Genomic DNA, 20,484 nt, shown 5'->3' with positions numbered 1-20,484 from the left:
GACGCTACAAAGGTTTAAATTATCCCGTTCCCGCTCTTTTTATCTATCAGCCACCAATTTCCTTTCCATCGATCGAATCAATCACCGATTAAAAACTTCGCAACGAATATTTTAGGAAAATCGTGCTGTCAACTCTAACATTACGTAATAAAAAGTGGAACGTTCCATGAAAGAAAATCGTGCAAACCTTGACGCGACCTTGACCCGTCTACTCAAGATCAAACAGTTACGACCAATTCCAGTAGAATTTCTAATGCATCAACGCTCTTGTCTAAGCCATTGTTTTCGAGAATGCTTTGTTTCTAACGCATACATTACACATAATCGAGCATTCCGGGACTTTTCTTTTTAAGGATTCTCTGTACATAAAACGACCTTTTACATGCGATTAGTCGTTATGTTGCTTTATACTGTATGTTTCGATAAAACGGAAATATTAGCGGGAATCGTTTGCGAACGATTTGAGAAAATGATTTCGTATTCGATTCGAATGAGAACCGCTGCCGATCGGGCTGCCCCTCGTCGGAGCATCCCCGCGGTCTCGGAGGCGCAGGCGTACAGCTGGTCGAGGTATTGCAGGCGCACACGTCTCGGCGAGCAACAGAGTGCTGTGTGTACAACCCCCGCCCACGTATTATTATTCGGTCAGCTCGTGCAACCACGTTTCCACGGGGATCCACAAACGGCCGAGAACGCGAGAGCACCTCGTGCCGGAGAACAAGGCCCGCACCGAGGCGGATGATGAGTCGATTATTCGACGTCGAGAACTCGCCGCGTCCGATCGACACAACCACGTAAGAGGAAGGCTTTAATGCGACACAAGGACGAGCATGATTCTGGCTGGATCAGACCATTTTCTGGCGGGTAAGTCCACTATACCACCCTCCGTGTTATGTGCCACGGCTAGCGATCAGGGGGATACGCTTGATCGATCTCTCTCGCCTCGCGACAATGCTACTCGATGAATTAAAACCGACGAGCTAATTCCAGCCGACCGTTGTTACATGCCACCCCACAAACCTGCTGACACATGTGTGTTGTGCCAACCAATGTTCAACATTTCCTCGTTCTGACAATGGTGACGGGCCTCTGTGTGCATGGGTGCAAGTGGTCTACGTGACGAGGCTGATATGCTCCGTGTGCGTGTATGCTTGAATGTGCCATGTCGCGTTCCTATTGGTGTCCGTGCTCAGCGGTGGTGGAAGTGTTGCATATCGGGAGGGTTGCATACGCGTAGGAAGAACTGTACGCTCGAAAAAAAATTTTCGTTCATCATTCGGAAACTCTTCGGAGTTGTTTCTTTATTCATTCGCTCTCCCGATTAAGCTGCACGTGGGGCGTGCACTAGGCACCAAAAGTCTGCACGCGTTCCTCGAGTCGCAATAATTACGACGTTGAATCAAACATGAGCTTAGAGTAAATGAGTCGACCTTGCTCGGTCTCGATATTTTTCTCACGGAACAAGACCGTGTATCAAGATGTTATATAGACCGGGGAGAAACAGGAATAAATACATTTTTATTTACAATCATTTACGAGTGATTTGAAGGATGTACAAGTTCTCTCTGTACAACTCTACATGTGTATTCAAGAGCACCCCATCAAGGATAGAAAATGCTTTTGCGATCCGAGCGGGAAGGAAGTACCGATGATCCATGGTTGTGAACGATGGGTCGAGCTAATGTACCATCGTTGTCATGACACCTAGGTTCCGAGCAGTTTCGAGAACGATCCGCTCGGATTCCACGCGTACGCCATCGATCCTCGGGAACGGCAGAACTGTCCATTCTGTTTACGTTCAGCGGCCGTTTGAGAATGTATTTCAAGGCGGACCGGCATGCTTCTCGTCCGCAATGCGCAAAACGAGGAGTTTCCCGTTCGAGCTTGCTGCGCGGCGCCTCGGATATTGCACGGTTCCGTCGTCAAAGGCCGGCCGATTATAATTATCGTCCCCGTGGACACGTGCGATCGGCCGATCGAACCGAGTCGAGTCCTCGGAAACGGACAACGGAATTTCCTTCGGCACCGCTGGCCCCCTAAGTTAGATCCTAACCGGGCTCTGCTCGCCGCACGATATTGCGACGACGGTGGCGGCGCGCAGTGGCTCGGGTCGACGATTCCTCGGACATTCTCGAATTACTTTTGAATCGAGAGACACCTCAAAATGAAAGCTCTGTTTAATAATGCGAAGAAATATCTCTTTCTACTTGATATACAGCCGGAATGTAAAAGATGAGCATTGGCAAACAAGTTCGAACACGTGCTGCGTATTTTGTCTCTAGAATTAGCACACAAAGTTTCATTAAAATCGGCAATCCCCCAGGTGTGCTCGCTCCTTGTCAGTAGAAAAGGTCTCCGTACTTTTTGGGATGTTAGAAGGATTAGCTGAGTAGGCAATGTTTAAAAAAAAAGTTTTTGCAAAAATTAAGATTGATTGAAATGGCAAAAAAGTTTTTAAATTTTTTATGTATTTGTGACGAAAATGTATACGTTACATTTTGTAGATCTCGGTAACTAAAATGCATGGCTGAACATTTTTTTGAAATCGGCTGACGCGAAGTCAAGCTACGTCTACGAACATTGAAAAATGTAAAAATCTTCAAATTTCTCACACTTTTTGTTCGAAAGTGAAAAACTGTGATTTTCGCTAACTTCAATTATTCGTAGCTCATGACTCAAGTCGACTGACATCGGTGAAATTTTCAGTGTGCTACCGAGGTTTACAAAATGCATCGTTTAAATTTTCGTTATAACTTTTATTATTTTTTGTTATTTCGATAAAAAGATTGCAATTTTTACAAACACTTTCTTACTCGTTATCTGAAAGACTAGTTCGGTTCAATTTTCAAAGATATTATTCCGTTTTAACAGGTGTACGTAGACTTTTTCTACCGAGTGTACAATGACAGGAAACATTTTTTAATACCAGCACTTTACAGAAAGTGGACCGACACACCGCTTGAACCAGAAGGACGTTGTAAACGATGATATTGCTTTTTTGCTGGCATTCTTTTAGAGTATCGTAAAAGGTGCTATTTAATACCAAATAATACATTGTATTTCAAAAAAATATGGTCATAAAATATTGTTCAAGCCTCTCTAACAAAGGAGAACAGATCAAAATTATGATTTCGATTCAGTTTAATTAGTTTGAGCATTTTCGGAGTCGTAACAGATAATGACTGGTCTGCGGATTTTATGCAGATACTTAAACCAGCGAAAAGATGAAAAGAAATAGAAATATATAATATATATATTTAATATATAATATATAATATTATATAATATTGTATATATATATAATATATAATATATAATATTATATAATATTGTATATATATATAATATATAATATATAATATTATATAATATTGTATATATATATATATACAGGAAGGAAAAAAATTGTGCCTGGTTCCTACGTCTTGCAATTGATGTTGACAACTTTTATTTTGCAAAGATATCCCCAATAATGACTTAGTGGACATTTTGGCAGTATGTCATTGGTTTCTTTGATCTGGAGCATTGTAGGACGGCGGGTATCCGCGTCGGCAATTGGAGCGACTGTTAATTATTCCAGGTCGTTACGGCGTAATGCGTCGCCGGTGTTTGAACGCGTTCGATATATGCCAAACGGCGCGTACGACCGCCGGTCGTAAGGGGCGGGAGAGGGTGCACGGGTGAACGCCTTTTCCCGTACCCGATAAATAACCGCCCTTTCGAAGGACACTTTTTCTCATCCCTTGCGCCTTTATTCTTCTACCACAAAAGAATTTAGACGTCGCACGCAACCTAATTAATTATTATTATTAATTGTACAGTAGCGTTCGGCAGTAGTTTACCATTTTCGTTTTTGCACCGATCGGAAGATTGAAATTCAAATAAAACATTCTCCAACATTTCAATAATAAGCTGTTTAAAATTCAATTCAAATTAGTCGTTACACGCTTTATAACAATATAAAGAAAATCTGTCTGTTTCGATAAATTCATCGTTCATACGTTTGTCCCACTGGCACCGATTCACGGTCGACCCTTATTGTCGTTGCAGAAAGGGTTAACGACTCTCTCGAGCATCAATGAATGACAAAGTGCAGAACAATGAGGAAGAATCGCGTAAAAGGCAAAGTGCATCGGCAGGGCTGCCGCCGCCGCATCCAACCCCCGTCGACGAAAATAGATATCGTAAAATATCATAGGCGAACTATGCTATAATAAAATTAACTCGAGGAGGGAAACAAACAAACGCGCGCGCAGCCAAGTAGCAGCAGGCTTTGTGCTTTAGATGAAACTATTGTAATGTACCCGACGAACGGAACTTGCGATTCCCATCAAAGAAATGTCATTCAACTCTTCGATAAGCTTGTCCGAGTGGCAAAAAATGCGGGGTTAAATGATCGCGTTTGAAATATTCCGTTGAAATAAAATGTCTCCGCCTGGTTTTCAGTACCTGTAGAAGCGACAGCGTTTCTAGCTGCCGTTGCTGGTTTCGTGTTCCTACTGTTGGCACTGTTTTTGTACCTGTCCCGGAAGTGGTGCTTCACCCCGCCGTCCACGACCACGCTCTTCGGCGGCGTTTGCGTGCCCTTATGCGAGTCCAACAACAGCTCCACTTCTCAGATCGCGAAAAACATAGGTAACGCTTCCATCTTTTCAACCTGACAATTCACATTTGTCAGCGATTAGATATTTTTCGATTGCAATAATTTCTTCGAGGAAAAAGGAAACTTACATTTATTGTGTGTGTGTGTGTGTACTTACGTTTACTTGAATACTTAAATATTAATTATGAGAGAACAAAATTTTATTCCGGCTTAAAAGCACGTCGTGAGTTAGATTCGTTAAAGCACAGCAAGGGATTGAATACTGAACCCAGCATGACGATTAAAATTGCAGGTTCCAAATTTTTCATTTAAAAATTGTTGCGATCAATACAGTCAGTTTCATAGGAAATAATTGAATAAATTTCTCAAATCGAGCGTACATCGCAGTAATAATGGCGAGAAGTCTAAATGTATTATATTTAAATATATTATTATTATTATTATTGTTATATTACTAAATATATTATTATATCGAAAAACTTTATTAATGAAAGTTTTTTAGTTCAGAGAGATATATATAATATGAACGTAATAATTATTTCACAGCTGGAGAATTTTCGAAGACTTCAAGGTCATCTTCACTTTTTTAATCATAATCATATATTTCTTTAAACGTTAGTTAATGCAGCTCGAGATTTTTTACAAAAAAGTATCAATTTATTTATGTCGAAAATTGTTTAAGTTAGCAGATATTTTAAAAAATTGCATATTATGTACGTTAAAGTTTTCACGATTAGTAAATGTTTTTTCATCGGATAATAACACTGAATATCTGCGCTAATCTAGTCATTTTTCAATATAAATATGTCAACACCTTTTTGTAGAAAATGTCGAATCGAAAAATAGAAAATGTCGTTGCATCAACTATGATTAAAAAAATACATGATTATGATTATAATTCTCCAGCTGCGACAAAAATTGTTACATTGATATCATATATCTCTCCGAATTGAGAAACTTTCGACAATAAACTTTTTCGATACCTTCAAAAATAACAAAGATACTTAGGTGGCCTCCTTTAGCTGAGACATCAGGTATATCGAGGACCAGAGAAAAATCTGTATGATCAGAGAAATTAACATTTGATCTTTTGCCGCAGGAAAGGCATTTTCCTACTCGGATCCAGAGACTAGATCCGACTCGGAAGAAGACGCCCTCCGTCGATTGAATCCGCGTCCTCCGCCGCCCCCAGACACTCTCACCATACAAGCTGAAGATGGTCCAACCATTGTCGGTGAGTAGCGATCACTGTCGCCACCAACTGTCCACCAAACGGATACGTATAAAGTCGCGTAACTTTCCAGACGCTGGAACCACATCCAGCAGCTGCACGGAGGAGCACAGCCCCACCGATCAACAACAGGTGAACCAGGAACTAAACTGCGAAGACGCGGTTTCCACGTATCGCGATCGAATATCGTGTTCTCGATCCGAGCCGCTGGTACACATAAACAATTACATCGGTCCCCGGGCGTCCGCGCGCATTTCTCACGCAATCCCCCACTGCACCGCATTGTACGAACAACAATGCCCGTCGGTTCTTTCATTTGTCGTGTCGCTGTAACAGGTTTAACCTTTTAGGCACGACGCGCCACTATAGTGGCTTCCGCGGATGTCATCTTTCAGAACGACACGCCACTATAGTGGCTTTCACGGATGTCATCTCTCTGGACGACGCGCCACTATAGTGGCTTGCTCTAGTAGCTCACTCGCTCATCGTTTGAATCAAATAATCGTCTTCATATGCATTGTTTCACACTTCTTTTGTCTTCACATCGATTTACAACAGTCAACAGGGTGTCCCAAAAATGTCTCGCAATCCGGAAATGGCGGGTTCCTCGGATCATTTGAAGCAACTACTTCCTTTACAAAAATTTTCTCCGAGGCACCATTAACGAGTTATTAACGAAAAACAGTGACCAATAAGAATCGAGTACGGCTGACGCGAGGCGGTCCAGCCAACCAGCGCGCGAAGTCCAGTTCCGCTCATTGGCTCGATCGCCTCGCGCCAGCTGAGCGCGCCTCTCATTGGTCACTGTTTTTCGTTAATAACTCATTAACGGTGCCTCGGAGAAAATTTTTGTAAAGGAAGAAATTGCTTCAAATGGTCTGAGGAACCCGTCACTTTCGGATTGCGAGACATTTTTGGGACACCCTATATATATAGACAGAATATACATTAAGTCTGGAGTGATTTAACGTGCGGCACCTGCCCAAAGGCTTATCCACACGGCCCCCATGGGCGCGGAATTGAGATACGCTCAATAAGCGCGCTCCCACATGCCAAGCCATGCAGGAGCTACCAGTTACTACGAGGACGCGGACTCTCGTCAGCAGACAACTGGTGGTGCCGAGCCCTTTCTATGCTCTACCGGCTCAGCAGGTCGGTTCCCGAGCTGAATACCGCAGCTCACCCGTCGAGGCCCCTAACAATTTATGGGGGGGACAGAACGAGGAAGGAGGGAAGAGGTAAGGAGAGGAAGGGAAGGAGCCTCTGGCCAACTTTAGCCGTTTACCACTGCCCCCTCGATGGACCTACCCACTGCCGGCCCGAGGTATCCCGGGCCAGATGGCCGGGACCTCGTGGGCACGCCGACACCCGAGGTACCAGTATTTAGAAGGCCGACTGGTAGGACCTGTCGTAGCAAAGCTACTACCATGTTTGGAGACACCGCATCTCCAGCACTGGTCGGCTAGCGCTTCGGGATCGTGTAGTCGCTACTCTACAACGCCTAGCACTTAGGAATCAGCAGAATAGGACCCGGCAAGCCGTATCCTACCCGCCTTTCTGCCTGTGTTCAGCGCCCTGCGCCAAGACAGAATATACAGTATCAGACTCGGTACAGTACATATCAGACTCTGCCGTCCAGAGAAATAGCCTCGCGCAGAATTCAGCCGTACCTAAAAGGTTAAGCCGAAACACTCAATCCAGGTTGAACAGTTCTTTCTGTTTCGACCAGTGATCGAAGAGGTTGCGAAAATAACCGCTTCAAACTGTTACATATCGATTCTAATTGATACAGTCGTGAAGAATCGAACATCTCGTAGCTGTTAATAAACGCATTGTTGTATTTCCTTTTTTAACACTTGACAAATCTGGACTTATTTGTCCAGATTTGAAAACTAATTTTAACGCAAATCTGTAATATTTTTTCTAATTTCGTTAGGATCTGTAAATCGTAAGACTGTCGAGAAAATAATGGATGTGTCGAACCTTAATTTTTAACTTTTAACTTTTTAACTTTTTCAACTTTAATTTGATTACATAAAAAATACTTGAAGTCGTGACTGCGTGCGATATGATCATAGCTTTGTAATACTTTGTATCAGTGACAAGCTGCGGCCACTGAACGTTTCCGTCTATTACACAAGGACCAAAAGATACCATTTACAGAATCGGTATAATATCGATTCTGCAGAATCTAAACCAAAACACATAACAGTTACGAGACTTTCTCGGTTCTCCATAATCGTTTCAAGAATCGAAGCCGACATCATAATCGTTTTCAACCCTTTTCAAGAGTTTGACAAAGCGATAAGATTCTCTTAGGCCCTTGTCCATAAAGGTGCATCCATCGTGTTAACGTCCCACAAGCGGTTTCCATATTGTGTCGCTTGGCTTCTAACGGATAGTGTGTGCTTTGTCCAGTGCGTAGTCGATGTCGGGGCACCCAGTCTTCTGCTCGGGAACAACGAGCAAGAGGTGGAGGTCGAGCAAAATGGACCGACGACCAATGACGTCATCACGACGATCGGCACCGTCGCCGAAGAAGTGGGCAGCCTCGAGGTCGCGTTCCTGTACGATGCCCCCATGCGCGAGATGACGGTGCGTGTCAGGGTACCCGACTAAATACACTAGAGGCTCCTTTATTCAAACATTTATGTTTGTAATTGTGGCGGCTACCTGCAAACCCGCTAACTAATGGATCCTCTTCCCGCAAGTAACCGATTCGCCACAAGTTATAGATATACAGACTTCGTCTGTCCTACCGACATACAGCCCCGACCGCGGTAGCAGGCAACACCTCGGTGTTGATGCGGTGGGGCCTCGTCGGCAACAGTCTCGACTAAAGCCAACCTGCACGGGATTGGGCGAAGCCAAGCGACGGCCAGGGCTGACTAAACGAGTCCCTTCCTACTAGGTAGATCCAACTTGTCCAATGAGGCGTACTGCCGAGGGCAGGGTTTTTCCAAGCCAATCCTGGCATATCATCTAGCCAGCGGTTCCCCTGGCGGCGGCTCGCTAGAGAGTGGCGGCCAAACACCATCTGGCCGGTCCAAGCCGATATGGGCGCAAGCCTCGGGCGCGGCTGGGTCGACTCTCGACCCATGGACCTCAGCAAACTGTCCTACCGACATCAGCTCTGACCGCAGTAGCAGGCGGCACTTTGATGCTGAAGCGGTAGAGCTTTGTCGGTGACAGCTTAGGCTGAAACCAACCTGCATGGGATCAAGCGCAAGCCGGCGACTCTACCTCCACGTGGTCCCCGCTGGACAACCCTGGCCGTCGCTTAGTCGCCTCCTCCATAGGTAGATCCAACTTGTCCAATGGTACACGTAGTTGAGGGCAGGGTTTTTCCAAGCAATCCTGACAGAACATCACGTCATCGGTTCCCCTCGCAGTGGTACTCCGGAAAGTGGTGGCCAAATTCCATCTGGCAAGTCGAAGCCGATATGGGCGCAAGCCTCATTTGCGGCGAAGTCGATCCATCGACCAAATTAACGACCACAGTTAATGTCCTACCGACACCCCAATGTCTGAAGCAAGGGCCCGCTAGTATAGCTTTACTGATGAGTCCTCTAGCAGGTCCCGGACGAAACGTTACCTCCCTCTCCTTTTCTCCAACAACTCCGTCTTGTCAACCGCCGCCAAACTGGTGACCTCGACGACAAACACAACAACGCTTTTCCCTTCTGGAAAAGACCACAGCGCAACCTGGAGACGGCACGACAACCGAGAGTCATGCAACGGGCACGGATCAACGCCAGGAGGATTGAAATAGGCCGAGACTACGTAATCCCTCTCCTAGTGTGGCCATCGCCGTCGATCTGCGGAGACGCTTGGCATCCAGGATTTTTGTGAAATCCTGAACCTACGACGACGTCAACAGATCGACGGACATCGCGAGGACAACGCGTCACTTTACAAAAAGGCCATGCTAGGACAGCAGCATCTACGGCTCGATTCTGGTAAAAGGCGACTCACTGTCTCGCCACGGCGACGGCACGAGCAACGAGCTTGCAACCGTCCGAGCAACGCGCTCACGACAAGGATGAAGCACTGCCTCATGAAAGCCTCAGCATCAAAACGCGTGTCAAGTCGAGTAGAGCAATGAAGGCTCCTCCTTACGACCGTGTCAATGCCTATAAGATACAGCAAAAACGAACGAGTCGCAACAGATAGAAATTCAGGCAGCTTCAGCAGAAATGCGGCGCATCGTCGTCGAGTGGGCCAATGAAAGCAATCGTCCTCCTGGAATCTAACATCGAGCATGGAAAGGACCGTCTAGATATCGTTATCCGCTGACAAAGGCGTATATGGCGGCTACCTCCAGACCCGTCACAGATGGATCCTCGTTCCCGCAAGTAACCGATCCGTCTCAAGTTGTATATATTGGGTTGTCCGGAAAGTTCGTGCTGATTTTTTAGGAAAATTAAAACGCAGCTCATTGAAATATTGGAGCCAAGCTTCACCGTATGATCGTGGATGGTTGATTTTGATTTATTTAGCGTTCCTGCTAATTGACGTAATGTTGAGCGTGGGTTATTCTCGATTTCTTTTCTAATCATATCTTTGTCTGTGGCGGACGGCCTACCTGGGCGTTCTTGATCTTCAAAATCGAAATTTCCAGCTTTAAACCGAGCAAACCACTTCCGCACAGTTCTTTCGGCTACAGCATCCTCGCCATAAACAGCGCTTATCTTATTTGCCGCTTGTGTGGCATTTTTGCCCTTTCGGAAAAAGAAAAGCATTGAATGCCTATAATGCGCTTTATTTGCCACCATATTCTAAGGCGTACAAAACTAATAAAAATTAACGAATCGTAACCAAACTTCTTTCCAGATATGGCCGAAGTTATCTCTTTTAGAATATATATACACATGTCATTTGTTTTCAATAATTGTGACATATTCGGTCAGGTCTCTCACGCTACCTACCGAAAATCTATACAAACTTCGTCCGTCTTACCGACATCCCAACGCCTAAAGCAAGGGTCCGCTAGAATAGCCTTACCGATGAGTCCCCTAGCGGGTCCCGGACGAAACGTCTCCCTCTCCTTTTCTCCTCAACGCAGCATTTCAGCCGTCGCCAAATAATATTCTGGTATCCAAACGAACAATTATCGTCTAATCATTGTATTATTTTGATCCATGATCATCTTGATGAACTTGAATGAAAATTTTAGGCAATAGAATGTTTTGATGTCAGGATGTTACAAAAATAAATCGTCGGATAAGAGAGTCTCTGTTGTACTTCGTTCCAGGATGGAACTATACTGGAATATTATTATCTTGCCGAGTCAGACTTTCCTACTTGCGAATCTATTCTTCGGTTCAGGTACAAGTGCTGCAAGGACGTAACTACCCTGAAGGCATAGGCGGCAGTCAAGTTCGCCTGCTTCTGCTGCCGTCGAGGAAGCAACGCCGCAAAACTCGGGTGCGACAGGGCTCGTCCCCGCAGTACATGGAAAGCTTCCTGCTACCTCGGGTGAACCCTGAGGACGTAAACGCCATGGGAGTCCGGCTGCGGGTCTACTTCTGGGGCGGAAGAATGCGTCGAGAGAGACTGCTCGGCGAGGCCAGGGTCTCCTTCGATCAGATCAATCTTCAGCTCGAAACGACACTGTGGTTGACGCTGCAGACTCCCCCTTCGTCCTCGGTAAATCCTAGAACCCTGACCAGCTGTCTTGCTTTCAACAGTCGTTGAAACCCTAGGCTCCTGTGTAAATATAGTTAACTTGGCTACGTAATGTTCAAGGTACAAGACTGGGCGACAACCGGGAGCTTGACTCGCAGCGATTCGACAGGCTCTCAGCAGTCGGTTCAGTCGTACGCTTCGCCCACTGTGCCTCCATACGGCAGCAGCATGAAGGGCGGAAGCGTGGCGGAGATTCTGATATGCTTGTCGTACAACGGGACAACGGGACGTTTATCGATAGAAATAATCAAAGGTTCCCATTTCCGGGGCGGCGGTGGCAACGACACCAAGCCACCGGATACGTATGTTAAACTTGTCATTGTGGACAGCAACGACCACGTGATAGAGCGCTCGAAAACCGGGCTGAAACGCGCTCAGCCGAATCCTCTTTACAAGGAAACGTTCGTGTTCGAGGTAGTGTACCGTTTCCTCGCTGTTTGGACCGAGCCTGTGCATGCGAAAGGGGATCAAAACAGCTAACTGCTACAAACTAGAGCTGGTATATGAGATACCCGAGTACTCGAGTACCTATGAGACACCCGGATAACAAAAATAACCGGATATCTCATCAGGCTAACGTGCGGTCGAGTATCTCATAAATAAGATTTTATAACTAGCTACAAAAGCTATTACTATTTTAACAGTAGTTATTCATTTCTTTGATTTATAATTGATGTCTTTTGAGTTCCACTGACACCATACAGAGTCTAGGCGCGGATCTACTCGCAATACGAAGCTTCCAAGAAGTTTCTATAGTAAAAATTATAATATTTTATGATTTATTATGTAAAGTGAAGTGTACACGCGCAAAACTTAATTAACGAGAAGGCAACAAACGATATAAAAATTATTATTCCTCATATTTTTAACAGATTAGATTCTTTTTACTTGTTGCATAATTCAATTTAATTTGATTATAATCTGATCTGATTCTTAAAAAATTCGTGGACATCATTCGGATATCGTTTTAATTTCTTGGTTGTAAAAATCTCGGGTTTGATAAATATGGATCAGGAGTATGCAAAGCATGTCTTCTAGGTTCTGCAGATGAGATCATTTTCTGCAATTGCATTCTTTCAATAGGTAACCGAGTATGTATTTGGATAGCTGGCTGTCTCACGAGTAACTCGTGTTTCCAGACATCTCATAAGTCACAGCTCTGCTCAAACGTTAAAGCAGACTGGAACGTGTTACCCCATAAAAATAATAAGATAAACCTTGTTACAATTTATAAGTAATTTATCGAATCGCTTCTCATAGAAACAGCTTTATAATTTCAATATGGGCTCAATGGACTCCAGCATTATTGGAGAAGTTTCACTTGAATGCTCCAATATTTCATCTCAGATCCAAAGAACTGCTTCATATTTAGAAACATAGAACAACTTATGGATATAATACTGAGCTCAGTCGCGTTTTCTCTACTGATTTGTTCAATCCATAGAGATCTATAGTCCGTAGAGATTTATCATATTAATTTAAGGAATTGCGGTTATCTTATTATACCTAACCAACAAATAAATAAATAAATAAATAATCGTGAAGTAAATTAGCGGACTATCAGCTAGTAAATAAGAGACGTTATCGTTTCGGTAGGTCCAAGCGGAAAAGCGCTGATTGGTTTCCTCTGTGCAGATCGCTCTGTTCCAACTGGCGGACGTGACGCTGTTCTTGTCGGTGTACAATCGACGGAGGGGCAGCATGGGAAAGAAAGGGAGGGAGATGATCGGCTGGCTGAGTCTGGGCCTGAACAGTTCCGGGCCCGAGGAGCTTCAGCATTGGAACGACATGAGAGCAGCGAGCTACCCGACGCAGGTCCAGCGCTGGCACTCGCTGCTGCGCCCCTGAACACAGAGTTCCTGTTCACGGAGAAACATTTTACGCTAAGGACACGACATGGTACGCATCCAATGATCGACGGAGATACAGTTTTGCGGGAGAACTGTTACCGGTCGCTGAACCACGCACCAAAAAAACACGACCGATCGTTTCACAGCGAGACCGACACACCACCACCAACTGGATAGGGATACGTGTACTCTTTTTAGAGGCGATGCCCGGGTCCCGCTGGACCCCACCGGGCCCGTCCACTGCCTGACGCCTATCTGTGTCGTCGATCCTGCGAACCAGAGCCACGTCGTCATCAACTTTTACGCACGCGAGTAACTCACGAGTTACAGAACTCTCTATCGATGTACCAAGTACATTACCCCCTTTTTGATACGCCGGACGGAGTTATGGGTGGTTTTCTGCGTACGATACTACGTATGTATATCTAATTGACACACTAAACGGCGCAGTACCGCGAGACACCATATTTTCACATGGTCACACACGTACGCATCTGTCGCAGGGTGTTTCCTTCAACCGGCAATCGTGGAGAATGTTGAAAATCTTCTAAGATATTTTTACTCTCAAATTCAGTTCTTTCGGTGTAGGCTTCTTCTTCAGTTTGGTTTGAATTCCTTCTGTTAAACCGGACATAACCTTGTGTTTTACAAATTCGCAGATTCAATAAACGCACAATGATCTATAATCTGTTCATAGTATGTTGGGATAATGAAATTTTACTTGCAACGATGTCTGTAGAAAAATTTTTCTAATGTATTCAGTTGTAATGTTGCAGGTTGAATCTCGAACACCCTGTACATGCACAATTACACGTACAAACGGATACATGATAAAAAAAGGTATCTCGTTCATCTTGGTCACTTGGTCTCTAATAATACATTTCTCGCAGCACGTGTTCACTCTCATCTCCAAATTCAAATGATGTCCATAATGTAGACTATAAAATATAGACTATCCTAAAGTCAGTAATTTCAAAATGTGCGTTACCTAGTGTTTAATCATTGAAAGTTGACAATTTACAGTAGTGCTCAATAATATTGCATCCCCTTCAAAACTACAGTTTCATGAACATTCAATTACATACATCGCAATCGCGCTAACTGTTCTAAATTCTTTTAGCACGGTCGCTCGATGATCGTGCATAGTCACGATGTGAATAAATTTTTTGGAGATCTGGGTTGATACGAACCCGGGCAACCTGGCCCGAAGGTCGGGGACGAAAAGGTGACCAAGATGAACAAAATTGCTCGGTTATAGAATACGTTGTAGGCGGGAAAGCATTCTTTTCGGTTTTAAATCAATGGCATAGGACCACGAAAAAAAGGGAAACAAAGAAAAAAACAGTACGAAACCGTGGCATAAATAACTCTTCGACTCGATTATGTGCCTGAGCCAACCTTGATCGTTTATTTTTTACTTTGTGCCTTTCACCATTTTTAGGCCGCGTGTCTGTCGACGGAGAATCGTCGTGGGATACACAGCCGGGTCGAGAGTTCGCTAAACAAAACGTACAATTCTCACGTTCATTTAAATCACTCTCCCTACCGTCGTCCACCTATCCGTCTTTCTCAACAGATATCACGAACACCCGATGCGACACCGCGGATCCTGGGTCAGTCTTGACCTCTCGGAACACACGACGCGACGGACGGTTCGAGAATGGATTGACTCGCGAAACCGCGAATTTTAACCCCTTAAGAGGACCCTCCGATCGAAAATATTGATATTCGTAACGTCGCGCGGCAAGACGTTAACAAGGTTATGTCGCCTCGCGATTGCCCGCGCCAAGAGTAGGTTATCCATGATTAAAGAATTTTCGTGGTGCAGAAAGTACAATGGCCAATACAACTTGTTAGTCAATTAGACTAGAACAACAAAAGCATTATCGCTTTGTCTACAAACATCGCTTTCGAATCTCACGCTCTTTTCCATGTAAATTTTCCCTCGTAGGATAGAATTTTTTGGCACCTCATTTCAAACGCGCACCGATCACCTTTATCTTGTACCGCGATTGTAGATAAGGCGGTAGCTACTGAAAAATGTTGAAACTATTATGACTTGTGGTTTCAAGAAGCTCCGTTGCATTCTGCATCGCTTAGAAAATGCGACGGTACAGAGTTTAATGGAAAAGTTTGTTTATCGTTTTAAAGGAGATAAAAGAACGTTCTAGATGTCGTCTCTTTTTGGCTGTTTTGATTAGAGGGTTCTCTTAACTGCGATGATTCTACGGCCGATACTATCCGGTTTCGAACAATGACAACTCGAAGAGGAACGCGAGGCTGTGAAATTCTTGTGTACTCTTTCGTTTCTCACGCGTTCCCCGCTCCCTCCGTACGGTCTCATTCGCTGACCCCCACCCGAATTAATTACAGTCGGTTTTGTGATAGAAAACAACAGTTTCAAATCGTGGTGCAATGAAAGATAAGCTGTTTTCATTTCGTATTCATAAAAACAACACTGTACGTAGAATTCTCAACGTTTTTGAAAGTCGCTTGTTTGATCACCATTGTGTAGGCAACCGGATACCCAAGCATGTATTCGCCATACTTTCTTCAACAATTGCATGTATTCGAAAAATATCCCAATACTACTTGGAATTCTCCACTTTTCGAACACTATTAGCATCGATTCGTGCTTTCAAAGTAAGAAAATCTTAAATATTAAAGCTTGGTTGCCTATGCGATCGGATGTTGTCGATAGAGTCGTTAAGAAAAGACTACTTGCAACTTTTCAAACGTTGGAATCACCGAGCAAGCTACTACTAGAGGCAGTATTACTGGTCAGCGAACGTGTCGGAACGCAAGCAGAGAGCGGTGTAAAATTCGAAGCGTAAATAAAGCTTCATTAGACTCTGCTAGATGATCGTCGTGAGCGCAAAAATTCGCACCGACGCTTTTTTCGCGCGGAACACGGTGTTCCCTCGTTATCGTCCCACGATTCGACACAGCGAAACACTACGGAGCAGCGGACTCTATTTTCTACTGGCTAGACGATTGGGTGGCACCGTGCGACCAGTTTTCCCACGTTGTAGCGATGGGAACAGAAACGGGATGCTAAGGGGGGAACGCTGTAGATTTGAAATGCGCGAGCGTATGATGTGTATGAGTATGTGTAAATATAAAACGTGTGAGCGACTCAATCAGGGCATTGAGGAGTTTGGCCATTTAGGGGACGATATACGAGGACAGAGACTCACAATTCAAACGACGCACAATAAACTCGCAAAAGCGCACCCCGTAAACGCAGATGTGATCATAGAGTTGATATAATTACTTTAACTAAAAACAAAGAGTTTAGAAGCATACACATGTACGAGTATCGCGTGAATAACGATAGAACGTAGACGAAATCCGTAAACGATCCACGCGTTTATACATGTATTACAGGAGATTGGGATTGATAAAAAACTGAGCGAAGCGGGCGACTGATTAACGGATTTCATAACATATATATATATACATATATATGTTATGTATAATGAACAAGCAAGAAATAACAGATGTTGTGAATCGTTCAACGCTTGACTTTTTCAAGCTTTAGTGTTTTAGGTAATTAACGATGATTAATCCATGCTCGAACTATTCTCTCCTCCACTTTCTCTCGTTTACGTCTTAGAATAACACGTTACGACGTCATTTTGCAGGGACTCAGAAGCCGTGTTTCCGGTGCCCAACAATTTCTCTCTCGATTCAATTCAGTTTTTCCTCGTTAGCGCGAACAGAGCGAGACGCTACGGAGTATCAGACATTTTCCTGTTGGCTTCTCGCTCAGCGATGTTTCGTAACCGTTGCACGAGATAAGGAACGGTGGCGATAGAAACGAGACGTTAATGAGGGATAACCGCACAATGCCCGTAACGGAGGGATTTCGAGTGTTTTCACGGGAACGCGAGAGACCATGGTGGAGAGACGTGCGGCGTGCGAACGAATCGTTCGCGTCTACTTTGATAAGCCCTTTAAAAGCGTAGCAAGATCCTAGCTAGCGTTCATTAGGATACTTTCCACTTCTGAGTCCTGGTGACAGGAGAATTGTATATTGGTACGGTCTGTTTATAAGCATCACGATGATTATATAAAAGAACGCACCTCCGTGTGCGAGGAAGAAACGGAACCAATGAAAAGGATGATTGTTCGTTAGCCCTTTTTGTGTCCAGAATTATGTTACTTTTGTTCTGTACCGTATATATCGAAGACTGTTAAAAATATTGAGAATTTTCTGGAATCGTTGAAATTGATTGCACAAATTTAATTCGTTAAATAAATGTCACTTTCAAGTGACAATTTCGTGTACTTCAAGGTCATGAAGGGCTAATTGGTGGACGGCGCTTTTTCAGGGTAATTTCTATACCTTTCATTGTTTCCAATTCGTAATATATTGTCGTGACCATATAGAGGAGTAGTAAAATTTTGGTAACGCTGTTCAATCAATTTGAATCCTTTCCCAAGATAAAAGTTTTAGAAGAAATTCTAACTATTATATGGCTAGTAATTTCGTAGAAAACATTCAAATTCGTTGAACAGCTTCATCAGAGATATTATAATGAAAAGTATGCGATCCACGGGGACAGTTAGACTGCGATGCGGATAGTCGAAGCATGGCCTTGAGCGGACAATTGATTTTGTTCGGAGTGTAGTTCATGGCGACCGAGAAGAACTCGGTTGAAAACGCTTTAAAACATTGATCAGACGGCGGGAACGTATGGGAATGTTGAAATCTTTATTACTTAAGTACAGTTATCGACGACGTATGGATGTACACGTCGAATTATAATTCTCACGCTAACTCGTAAGTTGCATTGTTCTCCGGTGTTCTAATTCTAATGTGTCGTTAAATCGGTCGATCCAATAGGAAAATGAAGAGGAAGATTTACGAGTAACGATCGCGAGGATTATAAACAGACTATGGTTGAATTTTTATCTATATATTTTATCTACAGCACTGTCTCCCTCTCTCTCTCTCTCCTCTCTCTCTATCTCTCTTGATAAGTATTAAATTGAAGTTTGAACGTCTACTGCACAAAGTAATTACCTTAATCAATGTTATTACTTACAAATTAATAATAATATTAATACTACTACTACTACTAATAATAAATAACAATTATTATTATATCTATCGCGTTTTATAAAAGTGTACTCTAATACAATTAAACGAATAAACTTACGAAATAGTTATTACTGAACACGCATAAGGAGAGATAACAAAATAAAACCTGTCAAAGTACATATTTCTCTAATAGCTCTTGCTTCTTTCTTGCGAGCAATGCTTCCTGAATGTCTTGCTGCGATGGTATTGCTCTTTGCGCGGTAATTTCTATCTCTGGTTCAACTTCCGGTTCGTTTTTCTCGTTCTGCTCTTGCCATTCTTGCACGGCTTTCTCTCTAGCTTTCTGTTCTGCATTCCGTTCCAGCGGTAACAAAATACCGTCGTCATCGTCCCTATACCCATAATAATCGGCGTCGATGTCCTTCATTAATTCTGCGCGCGTTTTCCGAGGAGGCGGTGGAGGTTCTTGCTCGAAAAGCTCTCTAACCCCTGGCAGTTCTTTAGCTGCTCCAAAATATTTGTATCCACGATTACCAGGGACCTGTGTCAATTTTTTATATTATTATATTGCATTAGTTAAAAAAGGTATTGAAGAAGTTTAGGTTCTTTACCTCGCGACCCTCGTGATCCAGCATACGTGGTCCCACTCTGGAATAATCTGGACCTCCCAGCTCCTTTATTTGTGCTTCCCAATGCCGCTTTTCTCTTAGCAACTTGTTGATTTCATCATTCAAGTCCCTGATCCTAAATTCTCCCAGACCAGCATTCTGTATCTGTGCTACTTTCTTCGCAATCTCTCTGATTATTTGCATCCTCCACTTTTCTGCTTTCCTCAGGTCTCTGCATTCCGATGCCAAGTACGGCCTCCTCTCCTGCTCCTTCCTAGCCCCTTCATTGCTCTGAGCTGCTCTCCAACGAGCAAGCGTGGTCCTAAAATGGTAAACACTCTCTCTTATAAACAATTCAAGTTCAGAACTATGAGGAAAACTTAATTTCGATACACTTACATTGCCTTCTCTGCGTTCCTTGCCTAAAAAAGAGGAAACAAATTTTATTAACATTGACAAATTATATTTATTTTAATATACTCTATACTATACTTACCATTTTGTTGAGTGTTTATAGTAACCTCCAAATACAATATACAAAATCTATGCTTCTCGTTATGCCGCACGTTTGAGGTTATGACATTATACACACAACAGTATTACCACGTGTGCTTGAAATAGTATGTGTAAAAGATGAACACTATATACTCTAGTTACGAATAATTCTTACCGCTATGTTCGTAAAATACAATAAGAAATTCGGCAAGAATCATTCGTTTCATCAGATCTACCTGAATGACTGAGTTTAACTGACACTGATTGACCGAAGACAAGACTAATGACTGAATAACAAAGATTTTTTTTTTATATTTTTGTATTGAGGTGGGGAGGCCCGTGCCTGTCAGAAGTTACCGGCTTACCGGGCAATTAAGGTGAATGTTATCAACAGCTTGAAGTGGGTATCTGTAAATGATGACATAGTCAAAGAAAATTGGCAAAAAACTTTGATAATAAATATTGATAATAATTAGGAAGGGTAAAGAAGGAAGGAATAAGGATTCAAGGAAAAAAGGGTGGGAGACTGACGAATAACAAAGAGAAGAACGGTTTCGAGTTTTTATACCGTTTCGTGGACAGACGACTAGAAATTGATTGGCCAGTGACGCGATGGAAGGGGATGTAAAAGTGACGTAGTACGCAGTGCCGCAAGTAGCAAGAAACCCTGGACGGGCGACCGAAGCGGTGCGTGCTAGCGACCCTGTTACAAAAAATGCTGCCGGTAAGGTGTGCATTATTCGAAAGTGCCGTTACTGCCGGAAAGAAGACGGCTCGAAAAAATCATAAACTTAGAAACTGCAATGAAGAAGGCTATGGCTCTACGAAATTGAAAGCATAACGAACGTGACCTTTTGTCGATTGCACGTCGTTCGTTGAAGAACTGTTAATTTGTCTCGCTGAGCCGAAGATTCCCCGTCAATAAATGTTTTTTAGGGATAAAAGAAAAAGGTAATTCGTCC

At 43.5% G+C, this 20,484-nt stretch overlaps 2 protein-coding genes and 1 long non-coding RNA gene across 6 annotated transcripts; 1 reads left to right on the top strand and 2 right to left on the bottom strand.

Annotated features, from left to right (window-relative positions):
- The first annotated feature begins 561 nt into the window (after window positions 1-561).
- Window positions 562-18,555, top strand: Syt14 (Synaptotagmin 14). 4 transcript variants are annotated; one of them, XR_004491374.2, is made up of 9 exons: window positions 563-864; window positions 4,447-4,635; window positions 5,703-5,837; window positions 5,908-6,044; window positions 8,253-8,429; window positions 11,163-11,483; window positions 11,583-11,936; window positions 13,158-13,421; window positions 13,519-18,555. XR_004491374.2 is itself a non-coding variant. In XM_033478168.2 (8 exons), exons 1-8 carry the CDS (start codon window positions 831-833, stop codon window positions 13,368-13,370), a joined length of 1,482 nt encoding a protein of 493 aa, XP_033334059.1. In that variant the 5' UTR covers window positions 562-830; the 3' UTR covers window positions 13,371-18,555. The 4 variants fall into 4 exon arrangements, 2 of the variants coding, with proteins under 2 accessions (XP_033334059.1, XP_033334058.1); XR_004491373.2 differs by having other exon boundaries at window positions 13,158-13,787; window positions 14,814-18,555; XM_033478168.2 differs by having other exon boundaries at window positions 562-864; window positions 5,908-5,966; window positions 13,158-18,555.
- Window positions 4,526-5,778, bottom strand: LOC143260492 (uncharacterized). Its single transcript, XR_013034707.1, has 3 exons — window positions 5,608-5,778; window positions 4,761-5,007; window positions 4,526-4,657 (listed from the first exon to the last, which is right to left on the bottom strand). It is a non-coding gene; the product is annotated as an uncharacterized LOC143260492 (long non-coding RNA).
- Window positions 18,279-19,810, bottom strand: LOC117224943 (pre-mRNA-splicing factor ISY1 homolog). Its single transcript, XM_033478175.2, has 4 exons — window positions 19,524-19,810; window positions 19,427-19,449; window positions 19,031-19,349; window positions 18,279-18,960 (listed from the first exon to the last, which is right to left on the bottom strand). Exons 1-4 carry the CDS (start codon window positions 19,524-19,526, stop codon window positions 18,589-18,591), a joined length of 717 nt encoding a protein of 238 aa, XP_033334066.1. The 5' UTR covers window positions 19,527-19,810; the 3' UTR covers window positions 18,279-18,588.
- Between the last annotated feature and the right edge of the window lie 674 nt (window positions 19,811-20,484).

This window comes from Megalopta genalis, chromosome 13 (genome assembly GCF_051020955.1).
Source record: "Megalopta genalis isolate 19385.01 chromosome 13, iyMegGena1_principal, whole genome shotgun sequence".
NCBI classification, from domain to species: domain Eukaryota; kingdom Metazoa; phylum Arthropoda; class Insecta; order Hymenoptera; family Halictidae; genus Megalopta; species Megalopta genalis.
The sequence above is the reverse complement of the archived record's forward strand: the minus strand, read 5'-3'. Positions and strand labels throughout refer to the sequence as shown.

Coding starts and splice junctions, on each gene's coding strand:
- Syt14 (XM_033478167.2), top strand. CDS start 831: ATGATTCTGGCTGGATCAGACCATTTTCTGGCGG. Junction 11,484..11,582: donor AGACTCCCCCTTCGTCCTCG/GTAAATCCTAGA, acceptor GTAATGTTCAAG/GTACAAGACTGGGCGACAAC. Junction 11,937..13,157: donor AGGAAACGTTCGTGTTCGAG/GTAGTGTACCGT, acceptor TCCTCTGTGCAG/ATCGCTCTGTTCCAACTGGC.
- LOC117224943 (XM_033478175.2), bottom strand. Junction 19,350..19,426: donor AGGAACGCAGAGAAGGCAAT/GTAAGTGTATCG, acceptor TTACCATTTTAG/GACCACGCTTGCTCGTTGGA. Junction 18,961..19,030: donor TGGATCACGAGGGTCGCGAG/GTAAAGAACCTA, acceptor AAATTGACACAG/GTCCCTGGTAATCGTGGATA.